General features: G+C 43.5%; 1 protein-coding gene across 1 annotated transcript in view; it reads right to left on the reverse strand.

The window, feature by feature from the left end:
• CTBP2 (C-terminal binding protein 2) overlaps nt 1-22,080 on the reverse strand; it is a 244,084-nt gene extending 222,004 nt beyond the window's left edge. Inside the window, exons 1-2 of the mRNA XM_033942987.1 lie at nt 20,727-22,080; nt 5,735-5,889 (exon numbers count right to left, since the gene is read on the reverse strand). Of these exons, the coding sequence (XP_033798878.1) occupies nt 5,735-5,889; nt 20,727-22,080 (1,509 nt within the window). The remainder of the gene's footprint in view (nt 1-5,734; nt 5,890-20,726) is intronic.
• Nucleotides 22,081-22,565: the final 485 nt, after the last annotated feature.

The following is a 22,565-nucleotide window of genomic DNA, read 5'->3' on the forward strand; positions in this document are numbered from 1 at the left end:
AGACCTTAATTTATTCCTCAGCTGGCATCTCGGAGACCTGGTGGAAGGAGGACAATCAATGGGACACTGTGTTACCAGGATACAAATTATATCACAAGGATAGAGTAGATCAAATTGGAGGGGGCAGGGTTGCGCTATATGTTAGAGGGAGTTGAATTAAATAAAATAAATATTCTGCATGACATAGATAGCAGTGTGGAATCCTTGTGGATAGAAATTCCATGTGTGAAGGGAAGGAATATAAAGGTTGGGTTATACTACCATCCCCCGGGACAAAATGAGCAGACAAATGAAGAAATGTTTTCAGAGATTAGGAAAGCTGGAGAAATGGGCAACACTATAATAATGGGTGATTTCAATTACCAAAGAAAAAGCAAAATTTATGCTTGGCACAGTAATGATCACTCCACTGACCAGTATGTCCAACCCAGTCCATGTGCCTAAGGCCCCGCCCACAGGAGGGGCCTAAGGCTACTGGGCTGATTCCGGTTGGCCCAGGCACCTCAGACAACACTAAACTGGTATGGAAAATGAAAAGGTGAGGCCCCAATGGAAACAACCACAGAAGCCAATATCCTCACTCTTCGGATTCAACCATAGGATGGCAATGGAGATTTCAAGATCATCAAAGTCCATACACCCAACCAAAAAAAAGTCAGGAAAATGCTCTTCTCATTGCCCCCTTGATATGAAGTAACTAGTCAAAATACTTCTGTATCATTTCATCCAGAAATAAAAACTAGTAGACAAAAAATATATTTTACTTATTATTTTAATGCACTATCTCTAGCATGCCCCGACACTCGTTTCGCCCAAAAGGCTTTCTCAAGGGTTCATGGAGGCACTAATTTATCTTGTGAAATCATTAAAAATTATTTCCAATATTTGTGCACCATCTCAAGTGGAGATAATACTGGAGATTTAGGAAAATTTAATAGTCTTAAGTTAGCTCATATCCTTAAGCTTGATGTGTCCGTTCCTCACTGGCTATGAGCTAAGTGAGCCTGGAGTGGTGTTCTGAGGTTCTGGTTCTAAAAATTCTATCTGCTTTAGAAATTGTATGTATGTTTTACTAAGCATACATGAGTGGACTGTCAGCATACCTATTGCTAGCAATCAGCATTTTCAGTTGGCATAACTAATGTCAGCAAAGGCCTATGGGAAATTATATCAATCTGACTCTGGGATGTTGATGCAGATAGATCACATACAGTAAGCATCCAGGCAGACTGTTTCATACAGCCCTAAAGACAGTTTCAAATAGCCCTAACTAAATCATGATTACAAACCAACTTGCAGCTAAGAGGGGCGAAGAGGTGCTAAGAAGATGTGTTAATGTCTGATGCTTAGGATGGATAGCTTAGGATATACAATGGGTCCAGGTGCACAGATAACTAAGATTAATCAGAAACTATTGTCAGAGGCATACTGGAAATTACATTTGACTTCAGCATATTCTTCTTCTGTCTAGTACAAGCTTACTATGGATGGGGATGTTTAACTTCTATTGAAGCTCAATAGACTCTATATTTTAGAATAAGTCTCCAAACTATAAAAGCCCCCTCGCAACATCACCCTTTTCTTCTTGTTCGTCTTGCTCTCTACCTGAAGCTTGGGACATCACCCTCCCCACCTCCCTATTTCTCTCTCTCTCTTTCTTTGTGTGCTCTCTCTCATTCACAAGACCACAGAAGCAGTCTCTGTAACTGTAATTGTAACTTTTATGAATCTTACTTTTCTGTAAGCCTATTTTTATAATATATTCTTTATGCTATCACCTCTGGCTGTGCTTCTTATTTGAATCTACTTCCTGGTGAATCTTTGGTGACTGTATTGAACCCGGGACCTGGCGTTTGTAAGGGCGCCTAACATAACCCCTACAATCTAATATTGTGGGGGCCATTACAATCCTTACATGGACATGTAACAAAATGTTAGCATACAATATACAAAATAATCCTAAAGCATCCTTATTTCCTTAGCAACTTAAACAACTCACTAATACTGTGGGATCTTGTAAAATATTTGTGACCTGGATTTCCCACTGTTGGAAACAGGATACTAGGCTTGATGGGCCTTTGGTCTGTCCCAGTATGGGACATAGTATACCTAGATTTTCAGAAAGCTTTCAACAAAATTCCTTAAGAGAGATTCCTGAGAAAATTGAAGAGTCATAGGATAGAAGGCAATGTTCTGTTGTGGATTAGGAATTGGAAAAAAACTGGGTAGGGTTAGATGGTTATTATTCTTAATGGAGGAAAGTGAATAGTGGAGTGCCACAGGGATCTGTACTGGGGCTAGTGTTATTTAACATATTTATAAATGACCTAGAAAATGGAATGACATTTGAGGTGATTACATTTGTAGAACACACTAATCCAGAGTCCTATTTAAGTTCTCTTGCATTTGCTACAAAACCGTATCTGGTATGTCACCAGACTATCTTTACCCCCACTTCAACCTGAACTATAATAATAAGAGCTCCCGCAGAATAACTATGTTCGCTTTTCCCTCACTGAAATCGTGTCATCTTAAAAGATTCCTCGAAAGAACCTTCTCTTTTCAAGCGGCCAAACTAAATTCATGGCTCGCCCAAATTATACTTGACGCCTCTTCATACCTCCACTTTAGAAAAAAGCTCAAACCTCTACTTTTCAATGGACCAAATCCCCACCCCTACCCCTCTAAGATTGTCCCCCCTTCTCAGAAATTCAATTATATTCGCTTACAGTACATACTATATGTGCTCTGTATTTAGCCCTTCCCTCACCCAAATTGTCAATGTAAACTAGTTGCCTTGTTATGTTCTTTTTTCAATCGCACTGTATGTAATTCATCTATCTGTTGTGAACCGTCTAGAACTCCCTGGGTATGGCGGTATACAAAATAAATTATTATTATTATTATTATTATTATTAAACCTGCCATATGCTTGGGATTTTTCCAGGTACTTGTGACCTAGGTTGGCCACTGGTGGAAACAGGATACTGGACTTGATGGACCTTCAGTCTGTCCCAGTACGGCAGCTCTTATGTTCTTATGTGAGCCAAGTCTAGGACAATCAAACCATTGTGACATCATTGGTGAGGCTGGCTCTTAGGCATTCATGGAATGAGGCATTATGACATCACAAACTCAGCTGTAGAATGTTGCTACCCTTTGGGTTTTTGCCTGGTACTTGAGACCTGGGTTGGCCACTGACAGAAACAGATACTAGGCTTAATGGACCTTCTGTCTGTCCCAGCATGGCAATTATTATGTTCTTTTGTTCAAAGTTGTTAAAACAAATGCAGACTGTGAAAAACTGAAGGAAGACCTTAGGAAATTGGAAGACTGGGCATCCGAATGGCAGATGAAATTTAACGGGACAAATGCAATGTAATGCATGTTGAGAAGAATCCAAATCATAGTTTCCAGATGCTATGGTCCATATTAGGGTCAGCACCAAAGAAAAAGATCTATGTGTCATTGTAGACAAGGCACTGAAACTTTGCAGAGACGAGGACTGTGTCTGAATTTGAGAAAGTATGGGACAGGCATGTGGGATCTCATAGGACAGAAATGTCAAACTCTTGCCCGTGGTGTATTAAAAGTTGGCCTGCCAAACATTTACCTTTTTTACTTTAATTTGGCCCACCGGCACAAACCGCTGCTGCTGCTGCTCTTCACAAGTGTCTGCCTTCGCTTGGTTTTCTCTTCTTCTTCAAAGCAGCCTGCTGAGGATTGCCGACCGGCTCTAGCGAACCTCGCAGGCCGCTGTCAACCTCGGTAGCACATTCCCTCTGATGCAATCCGTATGTCAGAGGAGGGGTGGGACCACGGCAGAGGGAACGTGCTACCGATGTTGACGGCAGCTTGCGAGGTTCGCTACATTCGGCCAGCAATCCTTAGCAAGCTGCTTTGAAGTGGAGACTAGGAAGCCGGGATGGAGGGCATAGAAGGAGAGAAGATGCCATATAGAAGAGGCAGACAGAGGGTAGACTAGTGGATGAAAGGAAGAGAGTGACAAGAAGATGAGGAAAGCAGAAACCAGAGAAGACAAGGTAGAAAAAAAAAATTCTATTTATTTTTTTGCTTTAGGGGAGATGCATTGCTGTTTCTGTGGTGTTGCATTGTATGCAGAGTCCAGCTTCTTGGTGGTTCAATTTAACCTTTGTCTACGTAATTCTATTTTATCCCCCCTTTTACAAAACTGTAGAGCGTTTTTTAGCACCGGCCATGGTGGTAACAGCTCTGATGCTCAGTATTCTATGAGCATCTGAGCTGTTACCACCGTGGCTAAAAACCACACTACAGTTTTGTAAAAGGGGGAAGGGTTAGTTTGTGATTACATATTCCATACTAGGCAAAGATGTTTTCTTTGTTCGAAAAGACATGATTTTATGTTAGGATTGATCTGTACTAGTCTGACTTGTTTAGTTTTACAATGGGTATATTGATGTTGTACTGCTCACTGCCTTTTCCTAGGTGTACTCTTGTGTGACATGTGGATTGTTACTAAAAATCATGTTTTCCAGAAGATGTTTATCAAAAAATGATGGGCCCTGAGTATCACATATGCTAGATACGCCACTGGGTAGAACATATTCAGACTTGTAGAGGCATGTTTTGATAAGGTTGAATTTTTACCATACCCTTATGGATCATACTCTATTGAAGATTTTGGTATCATCTGCAAATTTTACTAGACAGCCCTTCAGCAATATCGCTTATAAAAATGTTAAAAAGAACAGGCCCATGAACAGAACCTTTCCTCAGAGCGATTTCCAGTAACCACTACCCTTTGTTGTCTTCCACTCAACCAGTTCCTGACCCAGCCTGTCACTTTGGGGCCCATCCTGAGGGCACTCAGTTTATTTATTAGATATCTGTGTAGAACACTGTCAAAGGCTTTGCTAAAATCTAAGTATACCACATCTAGCGCACTCCACCTATTCAGTTTTCTGGTCACTCAATCAAAGAAATTGATTTGATTTGCCTGACAAGACCGACCTCTAGTGAATCCATGTTACCTTGAGTCCTGTAATCAACTGGATCCCAGAAACTTAATTATTCTCTGTTTTAAAAGCGTTTCCATTAATTTGCTTACCATAAAAGTCAGACTTATGGGCCTGTAGTTCCCTACTTCTTTCTTATTTCCACTTTTGTGGAGAGGGACCACATCTGCTCTTCTCCAGTCCTCCGTTACCACTCCTAACTCTAGAGAAGCATTGAAAAGGTCTTCCCTAAGTTCCTTCAATAACCTCGGATGTACATAATCCAGCCCCATCATTTTGTCCACCTTTAATTTAGCTAGCTCCTCATGAACACAACCCTCTGAAAATTGATCGGGTCTACCACTCCTCCAACCCTATTTGCTTTTGTCTACTGCATTCCCGCTCCCGACACATCAGCTGTGAACACAGAACAGAAATATTTGTTAAGCAATTCAGCCTTTTCTTTATCAGCTTCTACATATTTCTCCCCTTCACCTTTGAGTTTCACAATGCCACTTTTGCATTTCATCCAATCACTGATATAGTTAAAAAATGGTCTTGTCTCCCTGTTTTTCTTCCATTTGCTTTCCTGACTACTTGACCAGCCTCTTAACTTTTCCAGATATTTTTGCTGCCTTCCTCTTTCTGTGATCTTTTGTAAGGGTACAGTTATGTGCATAAGTGTACGTATACAGTATATTTATGCATGCAAAAAAAAAAAAGATGATGTCAGATGACTTGGAAAGAAAGTAAAAAACCTTTTCATGAATCTCCTGAGTTGATTGAGCATCACAGAATGCTATGATGGCCAGGTCCTTCAAGATGGGCATCTCCACAGAACAGTCTCTCCCATCTAACAGAGCCACTAAAGGTCGGGGCCGCATTGGACCATTCATCACTTGGGGGATTAAACCTAGGAAAAAAAGCAAAATGCACAGTTCATTCATAGTTTCACATACCCTAGCATATAGTCAAATGTAATGTTATCCTATGTATTTCTCCCCACCATCCTATTGTTCCATGTAAGTAAAGTTATGTCAATAAGAGTTTGTTAACTGGACCCTATTTTAAATATTATACTGTTAAACGCTTAGAATTTATGACCCCACCACAATCACACACCCCAGCCAACAGAATCGGAGCGTGGAGGAAACCACGTAAAGATGTAACAAGGACCCCCAGTCCCTCCCACCCCACCCACCCTCTTAAACAAAGCAAAGCAAATGTCCCTCACACTCATACACAAAAGTCTAGTCACTCACCATCCACCCCTCACCCCCCCTCAAACTTCCAGCACAAGGCGGTAACTAAAGGGCAAAGGTCAGACACTGCTCTAGGAAGCAGCAAACATTACTGCCCAACCAGTGATAGACACGAAAACTCACACTCGCCCTCCCGTCAAGGTTCCACACACCTATCAACCAAACCAGCCATCCCAGCCCAAAACGAACTCAGATGCGGAACCCCACTCACACTAAGAGCCAGAACTCCCTACGAGTAATGCAGTCCCAGTCAAACAACCCAAACAAACAACCCCCAACCGCAAACAAAACCCCCCCAAACATATCACAGACACCCCTAACAGAGTCTTCAAGAGACAAACAGTGTAAGGAGGGCATACAAAGTCATCATAAAGTCCCAGGCCTCCTGAGAGCAGGCCCTCTCGGCCTAGCAGCGAAAGATGTCCATGCCCACCGAAGCACATCACTACCCCCCCAGACACCGGGGTAGAGGGGAAATTCAACTGGGGGGCCGAAGGCCAAAACACAGTCAGATCCAAACTGAGATCTCCCCCAATAAACCAGCTTTCAATAATCCACGGAGAGGGGACTGTCACAAGAGGAAAACAGCAACAATGACACCTTGATCCTCAAAGGGCCGAGGAAGGGCCATATTCCCCGGAAGGGCCTCTAGGTATGCCCGCGCCTCTCCTGCCAGCTCAGCTCTGCCAGTCGGGTCCAACCCCGGCACAAGAGGGGGGGAAGAATCCCTACAAGGGGGCCAAAGGTCAAAACTCGAGCCATAGCCAACAAGAAGGCCCCCCCCTCAAGAAAGGGCCTGTAACCGTCCATGATGGAGGGACAACATTAAGAAGGAAAGTGCAACAAGGAAGGCAAAATCCTCAGGAAGCCGAGGAAGTGCCAGCCTCCCCCGGAAGGGCATCCAAGTATGCCTGCGCGTCCTCCGCCGAGGTGTAGCTCTTCCACCCGGTAGCTGTCCAGATTCTCAATAGTGCAGGATAGTTGAGCTGGAAGCGCTGTTTGCGCACGAATAAGGCAGAGCAAACCCTGGAAAACCGACACTGCCGCTCCTGTAAGGCAGAGGAATAGTCCTGGAACAAGCGGACCGGAGCCCCTTCGTATGTGAGCGTGTTGCGATTCTTCCGATAGGTGCACATCAATTCCACTTTATGCGCTGAATTAAGGACTTTGAAGATAGTGACCCTCGCACGGGTATGGTCCTCAGCTCGCCTGCCAAGGCAGTGAGCGTGCTCCAACCGTAAGGGCCCCATCCCAGCAGGGAGCGGCAGTGCTGCCTGAAGCCAGGACTCCAGAGCGGGGAGCAATTGAGAGTCAAAAACTGCTTCAGGCAGCCCAATCAGACGCAAATTGTCGCGTCTCGAGCGGTTTTCCAGGTCTTCAATTTTATCCTCTTGGCGCCAAAGCTGAGCTTTGAGGGAGGTAAGGTCCGCAGTAGAAACAGAGTGGGCCTCTTCCACGTGGGTGACTCGGGTCACCAGCTCCCCAATGCAGCGGGTGGTGTCCGTGAGAAGAGATTCCAAGGAGGAGAGCTGGGTGGAAAGCTGATCAAAGCGAGCATCCAGAGCCCGCACCACCGAGGCAGACAACGCCTCTATGTGAGCCGCCGATAAGGGGAACGCGGAACCCACTTTGGCTGCCGCCCCCATCTTGGTATCAGCCTGCGAGGCTCGCACCTCCCGATCCTTTGAAGCGCGGCTCCCCTTCCCACTCATAACCGGGCTACTAGATTGGAGATAGCGTTCCATACGGTCCTGCGGTATATAAACTGTTATTATTAATAATAATAGCTTTATTTATATCCCATTATACCTTTTCAGTTCAAGACGGTGTACAACAAGAGGTGCTGTAAGGATAGCAAGGTAACATCAATTAGAATTGGGGAGGGGTAGAAAGACAGAAGTGTGATGAGGTGGCATAGGGTAGGAGGAAGAGGTGTGTAAGATGAGGTAAGTGTCACACAGATTTGGAGGATCAGGTAAATTTGTCAGAAAGGTGGGTTTTTAGTGATTTTCTGAAAGAGTGGTAAGATCCTGCTCCTTTATGCGCTCCTTCATGCAGCTTCTTCTGACCCTGACTGCTTCTATTCACTCTCTCTTTCTTTTTCCTCTCAAAACTTGTTCAAACCCGCCTTTCTTTCTTAGAACCATATTCCTTTTATGCTTTCTTCTACCTTCATTTCCCCTTATTTATAACTTAAATAATTCAAATACAATGTCCACTATTCCCACTATCTGGGGTCATCGACATTACAAACATACTTTTCATTCAGCACCTATCACCATCCGTCCCAGACAATACATCACCATACCATTACACTCACCTAATTCCTTTAATCTCAAACAACACGATTCTTCTTCTAAACTTAACTCAGGCCTGATCAACGTACGCTCAATAAAAAATAAATACCATCTAATTCATGATACCATTATACAACACAATCTTCAAATACTATGTCTCACTGAAATCTGGCTAACTACTGGAGAAGAAGCTTACATAACTCAAGCCTGCCCCCCTAACTACAAAGCTATTTTCCAACCCCGTCAAAATAAAAAAGGAGGTGGTCTAGCCGTTATCTACCATTCTTCAATTATCCTCCAATCTAAGACTACCAATCTATCTTCCAATACACTATTAGAAACTCTTCATTTCTCTATTACACGCTCTCCTACTCTCAATTTTCTTCTGATCTATCTACCCCCTCCAATATCAAAACTCTCACTTGCTTCCTTGATCACTGCAATATCTGATTTCAATATCGCCTATCCTGAATCTATAATCCTCGGAGATTTCAATATTCATTTTAACTTTCCAAATCACCATAATACTTCCGAACTATTAACTCTGTTCTCCGACTTATCACTTTCCCCACTCATCCATACACCTACACATTCTGCTGGAAATACTCTCGATATGATCCTTAGTCCTAATTCAATCAATCATCTATTCCAAAATTTCCACTTTCTCTCAGTACCATGGTCAGATCATACTCTTATCACTTGGCAACTTGAATTTCCTCGACACCAACATCTTGATCAACAAACAACTAATAACTTTATTACCAGCGATTTCAATAAAATAACACTTTCCGATATTCAGTCTTCTTTTGACTTAAATCTTAAAGATTTTTCTTCCCTTCCAATCACTGAACAATTCCCACTCTGGGAAACTTCTACCACATTCCTACTAGATTCCTTGACTCCAAAATCTGATAAGAAGCCCACCTCTAATCAATGTTCTAAAAAACAAAAAAAAAACAAAAAAACAACAACATCACCCCTGGTACAATGAAAAATTAGCCCTTCTCCGACGCCAACTTCGGTCAGCCGAAAATAAATGGCGTAAGACACGCCTTAACAACTACCTAATACTATTTAAAGAACAATCTTACCAGTATAAAAAAACTATTCTACAAACAAAAAAAGACTACTATTCCAAACTCATTTCAACTACCCGTAATATGTCTACCCTCTTCAGTTTAGCACAGTACCTTTCAAAATATTCCAAAAAAAAACAAAACCCCCCTATCTCTTCTTTACCATCAGCAATAGAACTTTCACAATTCTTTGACACAAAAATCAAAGATATAAGATCACTATTAGGTCCCTCATTATCTATTTCTTCCTCTCAAATTTTGGATAACTCAATACAGCTACCTTTTAGCTCCTTTGCTAAATTCAAAATGCCCTCTTTATCTCATCTATTTCTTATATTACAATCTCTTAATCCCTCTAATAATTCTATGGAAAGTATTCCTCCTTTTCTACTCAAAAAATTCTATTCTTTTTTCGGGCCATTTCTGTGGGAAATGATTTCCAAATCCTTCTCCGATTCCTCCGTTCCATCCGCTTGGAAAACAGCTCTTGTCTTCCCAAAGCTTAAACAATACAATACAGATCCTACCCTACCTAAAAACTATCGCCCTATAGCCAACCTACCTCTAATCTCTAAACTTACTGAAAAAATTATTCACTCTCAATTAACAGAATTTTTCGACAAAACTCACGCTCTTCATCCTTGTCAAACTGGATTTCGCTCTTCATACTCCACGGAACTATCTTTACTAGGTCTTATTTCAACTATACACTACTATCATGAACATCAGAAATCTGTTATTTTAATTTCTCTAGACTTATCTTCAGCCTTTGATACGATTGACCCTCCTCTTCTTCTGTCCAGATTAAAAGACTGTGGTATCACAGGCAGTGCCCTTTCCTGGTTTTCATCCTATTTTCATGAACGCCTCTCCAAAGTCCAAGTAAAAAACAAAACCGCTCCAACCATACCACAAACATTTGGAATTCCACAAGGTTCTATTTTATCTCCCTTACTTTTCAACATATTTCTATCTCCTTTTCTTACTTTGGCACAGTCTATAGGATTTACAATATATGCCTACGCCGATGATATACAGCTTCTTCACCCTATCAATACCTCCAACATCTCAGACATAAATCAAATAAATAATAAATTAAATACTATAAGTGACTGGCTATATTCAAACAAACTCTCACTTAATGTCGAAAAATCTTGCGGGCTTCTTCTACCAATAAAAAGATCTGAATCACTTTTAGGAACAATATCAATCAAATCTCGACCTCTCCAAATGGAAAACAAAATAAAACTCCTTGGCGTTATACTTGATAGTGAACTTACCTTCCATGACCACATAAGTTCGGTTGTAAAAACTTGTTTTTTTAAACTCCGTACCATTAGATCATTATGCCCTTTACTAGACACTGACTCAATTAACATACTGATACATTCTCTAGTCATTTCCCACCTAGACTACTGCAATTCTCTTCTAAATGGACTTCCTCAAAAAGAGCTCCGACGTCTTCAATTAATACAAAACTCTGCTATAAAACTAATATACAAAAAAGGAAAATTTGAACATGTTACTCCTCTACTCAAAGAGGCCCACTGGCTCCCTATCACTCACCGCATAACCTACAAAATCATTCTACTCTCATTTAAAACTAAACATTCCCATCAACCACTATTCCTCGATAAATTACTGATTCCACAATGTTCCCCTCGCACACTTAGATCTACTGACCAAAAACTCCTTTTCATTCCTTCTCTCAAAGATTTCTACTACACCCGAAAAACTAATTTTGCAGTAACCGCTCCTACACTATGGAACTCTCTTCCACAATACCTTCGGGACGAACAAAATCTAATTAATTTCAAGACTGGCTTAAAGACCTTCTTATTCCAAGACGCTTATGACCGTCCCTAGATCCCTTTCTCTCTTTTTTACTTCCTTTTTTTAATGCGAGTAAGTAATCGCTCCAACAATGCTACCATACCCCACTTGTTCAACCCTTCCCCCACCCTTTCCTATCTTAACTAATATATGTAACTTCTCCCTTCCTTCCCCTCCTATCCTCACTTTCCAGTTAGTCTAGTTAATGTCATTTTCGTTCACTTCATTGTATTTAATCATTATTTACTTTTACTATATTTTGTAAACCGGCCAGATATTCATTTGATGGTCGGGATATTAAAAAATTAATAAACTAATAATAAACTAAACTAATAATAATAAAACATAACTGCCATCTCCGGATCAGACCTTGGGTCCATCAAGTCCGGTGATCCGCTCACGCGGAGACCCAGCCAGGTGTAACCTGGTGGAAACTTAGTCACCCGTATCCCTCTACGCGCCTTTCAAGGAGATGTGCATCTAGCTTGCCCTTAAATCCTAGAACAGTGGGTTCCGCAGCAATCTCCACCAGGAGAGTGTTCCAGGTGTCCACCACTTGCTGTGTGAAGCAGAACTTCCTGGCATTTGTCCTGGGCTTGTCCCCCCTCAGCTTCAGTCCATGACCTCTTGTCCTAGTCACATTTGACATCGTAAATAACTTTTTGTCCTGCTCTATCTTGTCGATTCCTTTTATTATTTTAAAAGTTTCAATCAGATCCCCTCGCAGTCTCCTCTTCTCAAGGGAGAACAGTCCCAGTTTTCTAAGTCAGTCTTTGTAGTTCAAGTTCTCCATACCTTTTACCAGCTTCGTTGCTTGCCTCTGCACCCTCTCGAGCAGTTTTATATCCTTTTTTAGATAGGGAGACCAGTGTTGGACACAATATGTTAGAGAGTTCAGGCTTAGGTCACTTAAGGTGTTGTTCCAGACCCCTGCTTGAAAGGAGAGTTGAGGAATCTTTTTAATTTGCATCCTTTGGGAGAAGGGAAAGCGAACAGCAGTGTTCTGCATGAGAAGCGGAGTTTGTCCTGCAGGGTGAGGTGTTTCAGGAGGTAGGTGGGTGCAGTGCCAAAAAGAGTCTTGAAGCAGAGGCAGCCAAATTTGAAAATTATTCTTGCCTCTATAGGTAGCCAGTGGAGTTTTTTTGTAGTATGGGGTGATGTGGTCAGATTTTTTCAAGCCAAAGATAAGTTGGATGGCTGTGTTCTGGATAGTCCAGTGTGCTTAGGACCAAAGATTGGACCAAAAGCCTGAATGAAGTGAAGTTGAATAATGGTTTTAGTGTGCGTAGTTTCCATAGTATGTGGAAGCATTTTTTGATTAGGATGTTGGTATGTGCTTCGAGTGTCAGATGCTGGTCAAGGGTTACGCCTAGGATTTTGATAGTTGGTTTGATTGGGAAGTTTCTACCATTTAGGTCGATAGTAGATGCAGTTGGTTTGTTTGTCGGGGAAGCCTTAAATATTTTGGTCTTTTCCGGGTTTAATTTTAGTTTGGAGTTTGTTGACCATTGTTCTACTTGGTTGATGATAGATGCGACAAAGTAACTGGTTTCGGTTGACAGTGCATAGATGGGGACAATGATTGTGATGTCATCTGCGTAGATGTGAGATTGGAGGTTCATTTTGGATAGTTCCTGTCCTAAGGAGGCCATGTACAGATTAAAAAGGGTGGGGGATAAGAGGGAGCCTTGAGGGACACTACAGAGGTTGGTCCAAGCCTGGGAGTAGGTTTGCTCGCTGATGACTTGGTAGGTTCGGTTTTTTAGGAAGCCTTTAAACCAGTTAAGTATGTGGCCCGAGATACCTATGGTGTCTAGACAGCTGAGTAGGTTGTCATGGTCAACCAGGTTGAAGGCGCTGCTAAGGTCGAATTGGAGTATCAGTGTGTGTTTCCCAGAGCTGAGTAGTTGTGCGATGTGATCTATGATGGAGACTAAGGCTATTTCGGTGCTGTGGAATGAGCAGAATCCTGACTGGTACTCATGAAGTATAGAGAATTTATCTAGGTAGATGTTTAAATACTTGAAAGGCATTAATATAGAACCAAATCTTTTCCAGAGAAGATAAAAATGGTAAAACTAGAGAGTATAAATTTGAGGTTACAGGGAGGAAGACTTAGGAGCAATGTTAAGAAATTCTTCTTCATGGAGAGAGTGGTAGATGCCTGGAATGTCCTCCCAAGGGAAGTGGTGGAGAGGAAAATGGTGATGGAATTAAAAAAAGCATAGAGGATCGCTAATTAGAAAACGAAGGATGTAAATTAAATAATTAAAGCCGGTATTGCACAGACTTGCATGGTCTGTGTCCCATATATGGTAATTTGGTATAGGATGGGCTGGGGTGGCCATCAATGGGAACTCCACTAACTTGGAACATGAGGATGTTACTGGCCAGACTGTATGGTAGATATCCTGTAAACAACAGGATGGTTGGATAGGCTGGAGTGAGCTTAGACAGTAACTTCAGCATTTGAAATCTAGGACAATACCAGACTTTACAGTCTACGGCCCAGAAATATCAAAGAAGAGACAAGTTAATTTAATCTTGTATTTTTTAATGGGTATAACTTATGGGTAGACTGGATGGACGGTTCAAGTCTTTATCTACAGTCATTTACTATGTTACTATGGTTGATTGCCAATAGGTAATTTAAGCAAGGTGAAGGGGTGGGACTTGCTATACCGCTTTTTCCGTGTGGTTACAATCAAAGTGGGGAATATGTGGTACAGTGGTTAGAGCTACAACCCCAGCACCCTGCTCCTTGTAACCCTGGGCAAGTCACTTAATCCCCTAGTGCCCTAGGTACATTAGATAGAGCCCACTGGGACAGATAGGGAAAAATGCTTGAGTACCTGAATAATTTGTAATACGCATAGAATTGTAAGATTCGCGGAATATAAATAAATAAAAAGTGGTTTACATTCGTATCGTAGACAATGAAGTGTTAAGTGACTTGCCCAGGGTCATAAGGAGCTGCAGTGGGAATCAAGCTCACAACCTCAGGATGCTGTGGCAGCTGCTCTAACCACGAGGCCACTTCCCCACTCCCAGAGGCCTATGTTGCTAACTTCCCCCCTTAGTGTGAAGAGTTTCTGTCTGTGGTAACCAGAGCTGAGATTGTGATGTCATAATGCCTCATTCCACCAATAAGAGTCAACCTCATCAATAATGCCACAATAGCTTGATTATAAAGAGTAAAGGACTTGATAAACTGCTTTTTTTGTATCAAAGCAGTTTGCATATTTTAGACAGGTCCTTATTTTGTACATGGGGCAATCAAGTGTTAAGTGACTTGCCCAGGGTTACAAGGAGCTGCAGTGGAAATCAAGCTTACCACCTCAGGGTGCTGAGCCAGCTGATCTAACCACTAGGCCACTCCTCTGGCCCACTTAAATTGTTCTGAATATCATCCCAATAAAGCCTGCACTAACAGAAAATTGAAAACAGGTGTGGGGACCAGTGAAGGAACACCCTAAAGCAGTGGTCTCAAACTCAAACCCTTTGGAGGGCCGCATTTTGGATTTGTAGGTACTTGGAGAGCCTCAGAAAAAATAGTTAATGTCTTATTAAAGAAATGACAGTTTTGCATGAGGTAAAACTCTCTATAGTTTATAAAGCTTTCCTTTTGGCTAAGTCTTAATAATAGAAACATAGAAACATAGAAATAGACGGCAGATAAGGGCCAAGGCCCATCCAGTCTGTCCACCCTAATGACCCTCCCCTACCTTTCTCTGTGAAGAGATCCCACGTGACGATCCCATTTTGTCTTAAAATCAGGCACGCTGCTGGCCTCTATCACCTGAAGTGGAAGACTATTCCAGCGATCAACCACTCTCTCGGTGAAAAAGTACTTCCCGCCCCTGATTTTCCACGGATGCCCTCTTGTAGCCGTGGGACCTTTGAAAAAGAAGATATCTTCTTCCACCTCAATATGGCCCGTTAGATATATGAACGTCTCAATCATGTCTGCCCTCTCTCTGCGTTCCTCGAGTGAATATAGCCGTAATTTATCCAGCCGTTCCTCGTACGGGAGGTTCTTGAGTCCCGAGACCATCCGGGTGGCCATTCGTTAGACCGACTCCAGTCTCAGCACATCTTTGCGGTAATGAGGCCTCCAGAATTGTACACAGTATTCCAGGTGGGGTCTCACCATGGATCTATACAATGGCATAATGACTTCAGGCTTACGGCTGACGAAACTCCTACATATACACCCTATGATTTGTCTAGCCTTAGATGAAGCCTGCTCCACTTGATTGGCAGTCTTCATGTCTTCACTGATGATCACCCCTAAGTCCCGTTCTGCTACAGTCCTTGCTAGGATCTCGCCATTAAGGCTGTAAGTCCTGCATGGATTTTGGCTGCCAAGGTGCATGACTTTGCATTTTTTGGCATTGAAACCTAGTTGTCAAATCCTAGACCAGCGCTCCAGTAGGAGTAGGTCGTGCGGCATATTGTCGGGCATTGAGTTTTTGGCCATTGCGCTCCTGTCTACTACATTGCATAGTTTGGCGTCATCGGCGAATAACGTTATTTTACCTCAAAGCCCCTCAGCCAAGTCTCTTATAAAGATGTTGAACAGGATCGGGCCCAAGACCGAGCCCTGCAGCACTCCACTAATCACCTCAAACGTTTTGGAGGGGGTGCCGTTCACCACTACCCTCTGAAGCCTACCTCCAAGCCAGTCCCCAACCCATTTTGTCAATGTGTCACCCAATCCTATAGAGCTCATTTTGCTCAACAACCTGCGGTGTGGTACGCTATCGAAAGCTTTGCTGAAGTCCAAGTATACGATATCCAGGGGCTCCCCAACATCCAGCTTCCCCGTCACCCAGTCAAAGAAGCTGATCAGGTTGGATTGGCAGGATCTCCCCTTAGTAAATCCATGTTGACGGGGATCCTGTAGATTCTCCTTGTTTAGGATCGTATCCAATTGACGTTTGATTAGATTTCAATTAGTTTGCTCACTATTGATGTGAGACTCACCGGTCTATAGTTCGCAGCCTTCATCCTGCAACCTTTTTTGTGGAGTGGAATGACGTTAGCCGTTTTCCAGTCCAACGGGACTATACCCGTACTAAGGGAGAGATTGAAGAGCGCAGATAGTGGTTCTGCCAAGACGTCACTTAACTCCCTGAGCACCCTGGGGTGTAGGTTGTCTGGCCCCATCGCTTTGTTAACCTTGAGTTTAGACAGCTCACAGTAGACACTGCTTGGCGTAAACTCAAATTTACTAAACGGGTCTACTGAGCCTCCCTTGTCTGTAGCTGAGGGCCAGATCCCGGCACCTCGCGGGTGAAGACCGAGCAGAAGTATTTGTTTAACAGTTTAGCCTTTTCCGAGTCTGCTTCTTCATAGTTCCCGTCTGGTTTCTTAAGGCGTACTATCCCGCCTGTGTTTCTGTTTCTGTCACTTATATACCTGAAGAAGGATTTATCGCCCTTCTTGATGTTCTTCGCTAAAGTCTCCTCATTTCGGAATTTGGCCTCTCTAACTGCTGTTTTGATGGCTTTTGTAATTTATAGCTAAAGAGAAATATGATCAAGAAACTGTTTTATTTTACTTTTGTGATTATGATAAACATACCGAGGGCCTCATAATAGTACCTGGTGGGCTGCATGTGGCCCCCTGGCCGCACGTATGAGGCCACTGCCCTAAAGAATAGAGATTAAGGTTGGGATTACCAAATCTAAAATTGTACTTTATGCAGATGATATATTTTTAACTGTTTTTGTCTAATCCTTCTCTGTCTTTTCTCAACATGGACTTTATTTTTTTACTAGTATGTATATTATTCTGTTTTGAACCGTGTATATTTTTATGTCGTCCACATAAACAGCAAAAAAGATGCCGATATCCCACGAAGAAAGCCAGGAGACAGAATAGAGTAGGAATCAAAACAGGCATGAGAAGGGAACAAAATTCAATCAGTTCTACAGGATAGAAGTTCAATAAATACAGTTTAGGAAAAAGGCTTGGATCAATAGCTCAAAGTCTTTGAGTAATTGTATTTGTATTTGATATTTCCAGAGATTTGTTTCAAGCTGTTGCTCTTATTTTCATGAGTTTCATTTTCTCTCTCATGCATTTCAGACTGTATCTATTCATTCAATTTTCTACACCGTTTTCCCAAGGGAGCTCAGAACGATTGAACCCACAACCTTGGGTTGCTGAGGCTGTAGCTTTAACCACTGCGCCACACTCTCCCTTTAGCATGTGAAACTATCTGAGATGCTCGTTATTAGCTATAATTATCCAGATATTTAAACAGGTCTGAGGATATACAGTATAGTATAAAAATCTATCTTGTAACCATATTCTCCTTCCTAAGTCAGATCAACATTGTACTAGTATAATTTTAGTACTGTATGTGAACCGCCTAGAACTACATGGTAGGGCGGTATATAAAAAATAAAATTATTATTTTCTCCATCCCGGTAAAACTTTTGCTGCTTCCTAGCTCATGAATTGCAAATTTCAGTAAGCTCTAATGCACAGTAACCAGCTCAGTCTCATTCACTAGAGGAGTTTTTAAAGTCCCTGTCATTTAGAAGTAATCCTCACTGCAAATCTAGAGGAGTCTCTGTCTCCCTAGAGCTTAGCAGTGTTCTTCCTTGAAACACTTCCTCTGACATTTACTAAAGGAGGGGTTTTTTGTCCCTGTTACTCCCAGTGTTCACTACAGCACTAGAAGAGTCTCTGTGGTCTCTATCCCCTGGCAGAGTTCTTCACTGCAGCACTAGAAGAGTCTCTGTGGTCTCTATCCCCTGGCAGAGTTCTTCACTGCAGCACTAGAAGAGTCTCTGTGGTCTCTATCCCCTGGCAGAGTTCTTCACTGCAGCACTAGAAGAGTCTCTGTGGTCTCTATCCCCTGGCAGAGTTCTTCACTGCAGCACTAGAAGAGTCTCTGTGGTCTCTATCCCCTGGCAGAGTTCTTCACTGCAGCACTAGAAGAGTCTCTGTGGTCTCTATCCCCTGGCAGAGTTCTTCACTGCAGCACTAGAAGAGTCTCTGTGGTCTCTATCCCCTGGCAGAGTTCTTCACTGCAGCACTAGAAGAGTCTCTGTGGTCTCTATCCCCTGGCAGAGTTCTTCACTGCAGCACTAGAAGAGTCTCTGTGGTCTCTATCCCCTGGCAGAGTTCTTCACTGCAGCACTAGAAGAGTCTCTGTGGTCTCTATCCCCTGGCAGAGTTCTTCACTGCAGCACTAGAAGAGTCTCTGTGGTCTCTATCCCCTGGCAGAGTTCTTCACTGCAGCACTAGAAGAGTCTCTGTGGTCTCTATCCCCTGGCAGAGTTCTTCACTGCAGCACTAGAAGAGTCTCTGTGGTCTCTATCCCCTGGCAGAGTTCTTCACTGCAGCACTAGAAGAGTCTCTGTGGTCTCTATCCCCTGGCAGAGTTCTTCACTGCAGCACTAGAAGAGTCTCTGTGGTCTCTATCCCCTGGCAGAGTTCTTCACTGCAGCACTAGAAGAGTCTCTGTGGTCTCTGTCCCCTGGCAGAGTTCTTCACTGCAGCACTAGAAGAGTCTCTGTGGTCTCTGTCCCCTGGCAGAGTTCTTCACTGCAGCACTAGAAGAGTCTCTGTGGTCTCTGTCCCCTGGCAGAGTTCTTCACTGCAGCACTAGAAGAGTCTCTGTGGTCTCTGTCCCCTGGCAGAGTTCTTCACTGCAGCACTAGAAGAGTCTCTGTGGTCTCTGTCCCCTGGCAGAGTTCTTCACTGCAGCACTAGAAGAGTCTCTGTGGTCTCTGTCCCCTGGCAGAGTTCTTCACTGCAGCACTAGAAGAGTCTCTGTGGTCTCTGTCCCCTGGCAGAGTTCTTCACTGCAGCACTAGAAGAGTCTCTGTGGTCTCTATCCCCTGGCAGAGTTCTTCACTGCAGCACTAGAAGAGTCTCTGTGGTCTCTATCCCCTGGCAGAGTTCTTCACTGCAGCACTAGAAGAGTCTCTGTGGTCTCTATCCCCTGGCAGAGTTCTTCACTGCAGCACTAGAAGAGTCTCTGTGGTCTCTATCCCCTGGCAGAGTTCTTCACTGCAGCACTAGAAGAGTCTCTGTGGTCTCTATCCCCTGGCAGAGTTCTTCACTGCAGCACTAGAAGAGTCTCTGTGGTCTCTATCCCCTGGCAGAGTTCTTCACTGCAGCACTAGAAGAGTCTCTGTGGTCTCTATCCCCTGGCAGAGTTCTTCACTGCAGCACTAGAAGAGTCTCTGTGGTCTCTATCCCCTGGCAGAGTTCTTCACTGCAGCACTAGAAGAGTCTCTGTGGTCTCTATCCCCTTCTTCACTGCAGCACTAGAGAATCCCCCATTAGTGTTGCAGTTTGTAAGAACTCTCAACTAGAGAATGACACTTGGACAATTTTGTCCCCATCCCTGCTGGAATTCAATTTCCCTGTCCCGTCCCCACGAGTTTTGTTGCTGTCCCTATCCCTGACCCATTCATGTAAGCTCTGCCTTAACCGCACAAGCCTCGAACACTTATGATTTTAAAATGTTTGAGGCTTGTGCAGATGAGGGCAGAGCTTGCAGGGATGGGGCAGGGACAGGAAAAGAACTCATGGGGACAGGATGGAAAAATGAACTCCTGCGGGAATGGGGAAAAATTTGTTCCCGTGTCATTCTCTACTCTCAACCTAATTTAATGAGTCTTTCCATCTACAGTCTGGGTCCCAAAATTGGCAGGGAGAGATAAAGTATTCCAGTGTTTAATCATGAAGTGGAACCTATGCAGAATGACAGATACCACCCTGGCTATCTTTAGAAGCAGATTGGATGGGCCATGCAGGTCTTTATTGCATTTATCTGAGCTCTTAGCAAGGGAGATTGCTGCTTGGAGTTGTGGTACATGGCATTGCTGCGCTGTGTCCCCCCCCCTTGGGCACCTCCCCTTGCATACCTCTTGAAATGTTCGCTGGTATGAGCAACAATTTCCATTCACTGCTTGTGCCAGCTGCCACTTCTTTCCGACATCATGACTTGGTCCTGTGACCAGGACATGATGGCAGAAAGGAGTCGATGCCCATGTGAGAAGCAAGTGGAAGATGTTGCTTGCACCAGTGAACATTTAAAGAGGTGCACAAGAGGCAGAGAGGAGGAGGAGAGGTGCTGGCACCCACCCTGAACATAGCACCCAGGGCAGTCCGCTCCCATGCCCCTCCCCCTCACTATGCCACTGACTTTCATTCCAGGGTTGAGTCGAAGCATAGTTCTAACCACAATATTAACATGTAATACAGACACATCACAGTGTCCTCCAGTAACCCACTAACTATTAAGGTACTTACTTATTTCTGAAGATGTTGTACTGGAGACAATGACTGGTGGTCCGGTACGTCTGGTAATTTTCTGGTGTGGGGAATGCAAGCTCAAGGATGATGAAGGCTCCAAATGAAATTCCTGCTTGCGAAGCACTTGTGGGCTGTGTGTTGGAGAGACTGGTGGGTTGCGTTCCCGTTTCATCAGTTCTATCGGTACAGTATAGCTGGTGGGATATGCTGTCTTAAAGTTGGTCGGAATCCCAGCCTGAGTGGTGTAAATGGATGCTGGCCGAGCCAGTATGGAGCATTGTGCAGACCCATTATATCCAGAGCTGGGCAACATATGATTACCTTGATGTGCTACCCCAGAAGCAGAGTAGGTCGCCATTTCCAGGAGATGTTGGGATGGGGCACTGGATGGACGACAGTTCTGCTCTCCCACCCTGGATGACAAAGGCTGCAGAATTACAGTAGGTTGTTGCATGCTTATTGCATCTGCCATGGGAGTGGTGAGAGACTGGATTCCATATGCATTGTGCTGGAATTCACCTTGGTGGCTGAAACTGTTCGATCTGGCCCTGGGACGTGGTGCACTGTTGGACTTATGAGCTTGTTGTTTCAGCTGTAGTTCCGCTCTGTAGCTCAGAACAATACGAGATAATGCTCGTGCCTGTCCTAGATTGGCAGCCACAGACTTAATATCATTCTCTTCCATTACAGCCAGGAGGCTTGGAGAATCAAATCCTTGCTGCAGCAAAGCATTGATTGTGCTTTCTGACAATCCTTCAGAATGAAGGAAGGAGAGAAATTCTGGATCCAACTTCTTTTTAATACTGGCTCCAAGAAGAGCAATGGGTGCCTGAGACTGGGAAACTGGAAAGTTGCTGTGGGGGGTTAGAGCACCCTCATAACCATATGCTGTCTTTGAATTCATGTTCTCTTGAATGGGGTAAGCACCTCCTTCTATGACAACATTCATTGATGGATCTATCTGAAGGCTAGTTGGTGCTGCCTGTTTACCTGCAGTGGTCTCTACATTATACACCTGTCTATTCACAAAAGGAAGTGCTTCTGCTCCATAGTGAGGATTTGTAGAATTAGTGGCAACATATTGGGCTGGAGGAAGATGTCGGCTTCGCATCCTTTGCCTTTCAAAGTTCACCTTACCCATAGATTCTCTGTACATGTGGGCAGCTTCATGAGGGACAGATGGGGATCCATGTGACTGATCCCATGCTGCTTTGCCCGTAGGAATTCCATAATGTTGTCCGGGTCTGTGAAGTATTTGTTCTCTGTAATAACTGGGATCTTCTGGTGCTCCTTTTCCTACGGTGGGATAAGTATAGTAATCCTGAGATGGTAGTGAGTGAAGCCCATACATTGCAGTCTGTCTAGGGTAGTGATAATTAGGAACTGAGCACTACCTCACAAAGACCCTGCAAAAGAGCAAAGTCCTCGGTTAAGGTCAACACCTTCTAGTAAGATGAGGGAGAATTAGTCTTTCAGCACTTCATAGAGAGCCACTGTTGGTCTTCCAGTTGCCCTCATTCAGCCTGCAGCATCCTAGCTCTGTCAGCAGCTGATGTTTCTGTGCCTTATTGCAGTTGGCATTGAAGATAAAAGACAGGTATAAAGAGGAAGAACAAGTCCTGTAAAATCTTCTGTTACATGCATTAAAAAAAAAGCAAACAAACAAAACAGAAGCAGCTGTGCCTGAAGTCTTCTGGGACAGTACACAAGGTTTTCTATTACAAAGTATTTCCTGAATTATTAATCCTGTGAAACTTCAGCAGATTGCACACAGCAGCCATTGTAGCTCCGTTTCTGTCTTTGGCAACAAGTGCACAGAGCTTTTTCTGCATAATC

Source organism: Geotrypetes seraphini, chromosome 4 (assembly GCF_902459505.1).
Source record: "Geotrypetes seraphini chromosome 4, aGeoSer1.1, whole genome shotgun sequence".
NCBI lineage: Eukaryota > Metazoa > Chordata > Amphibia > Gymnophiona > Dermophiidae > Geotrypetes > Geotrypetes seraphini.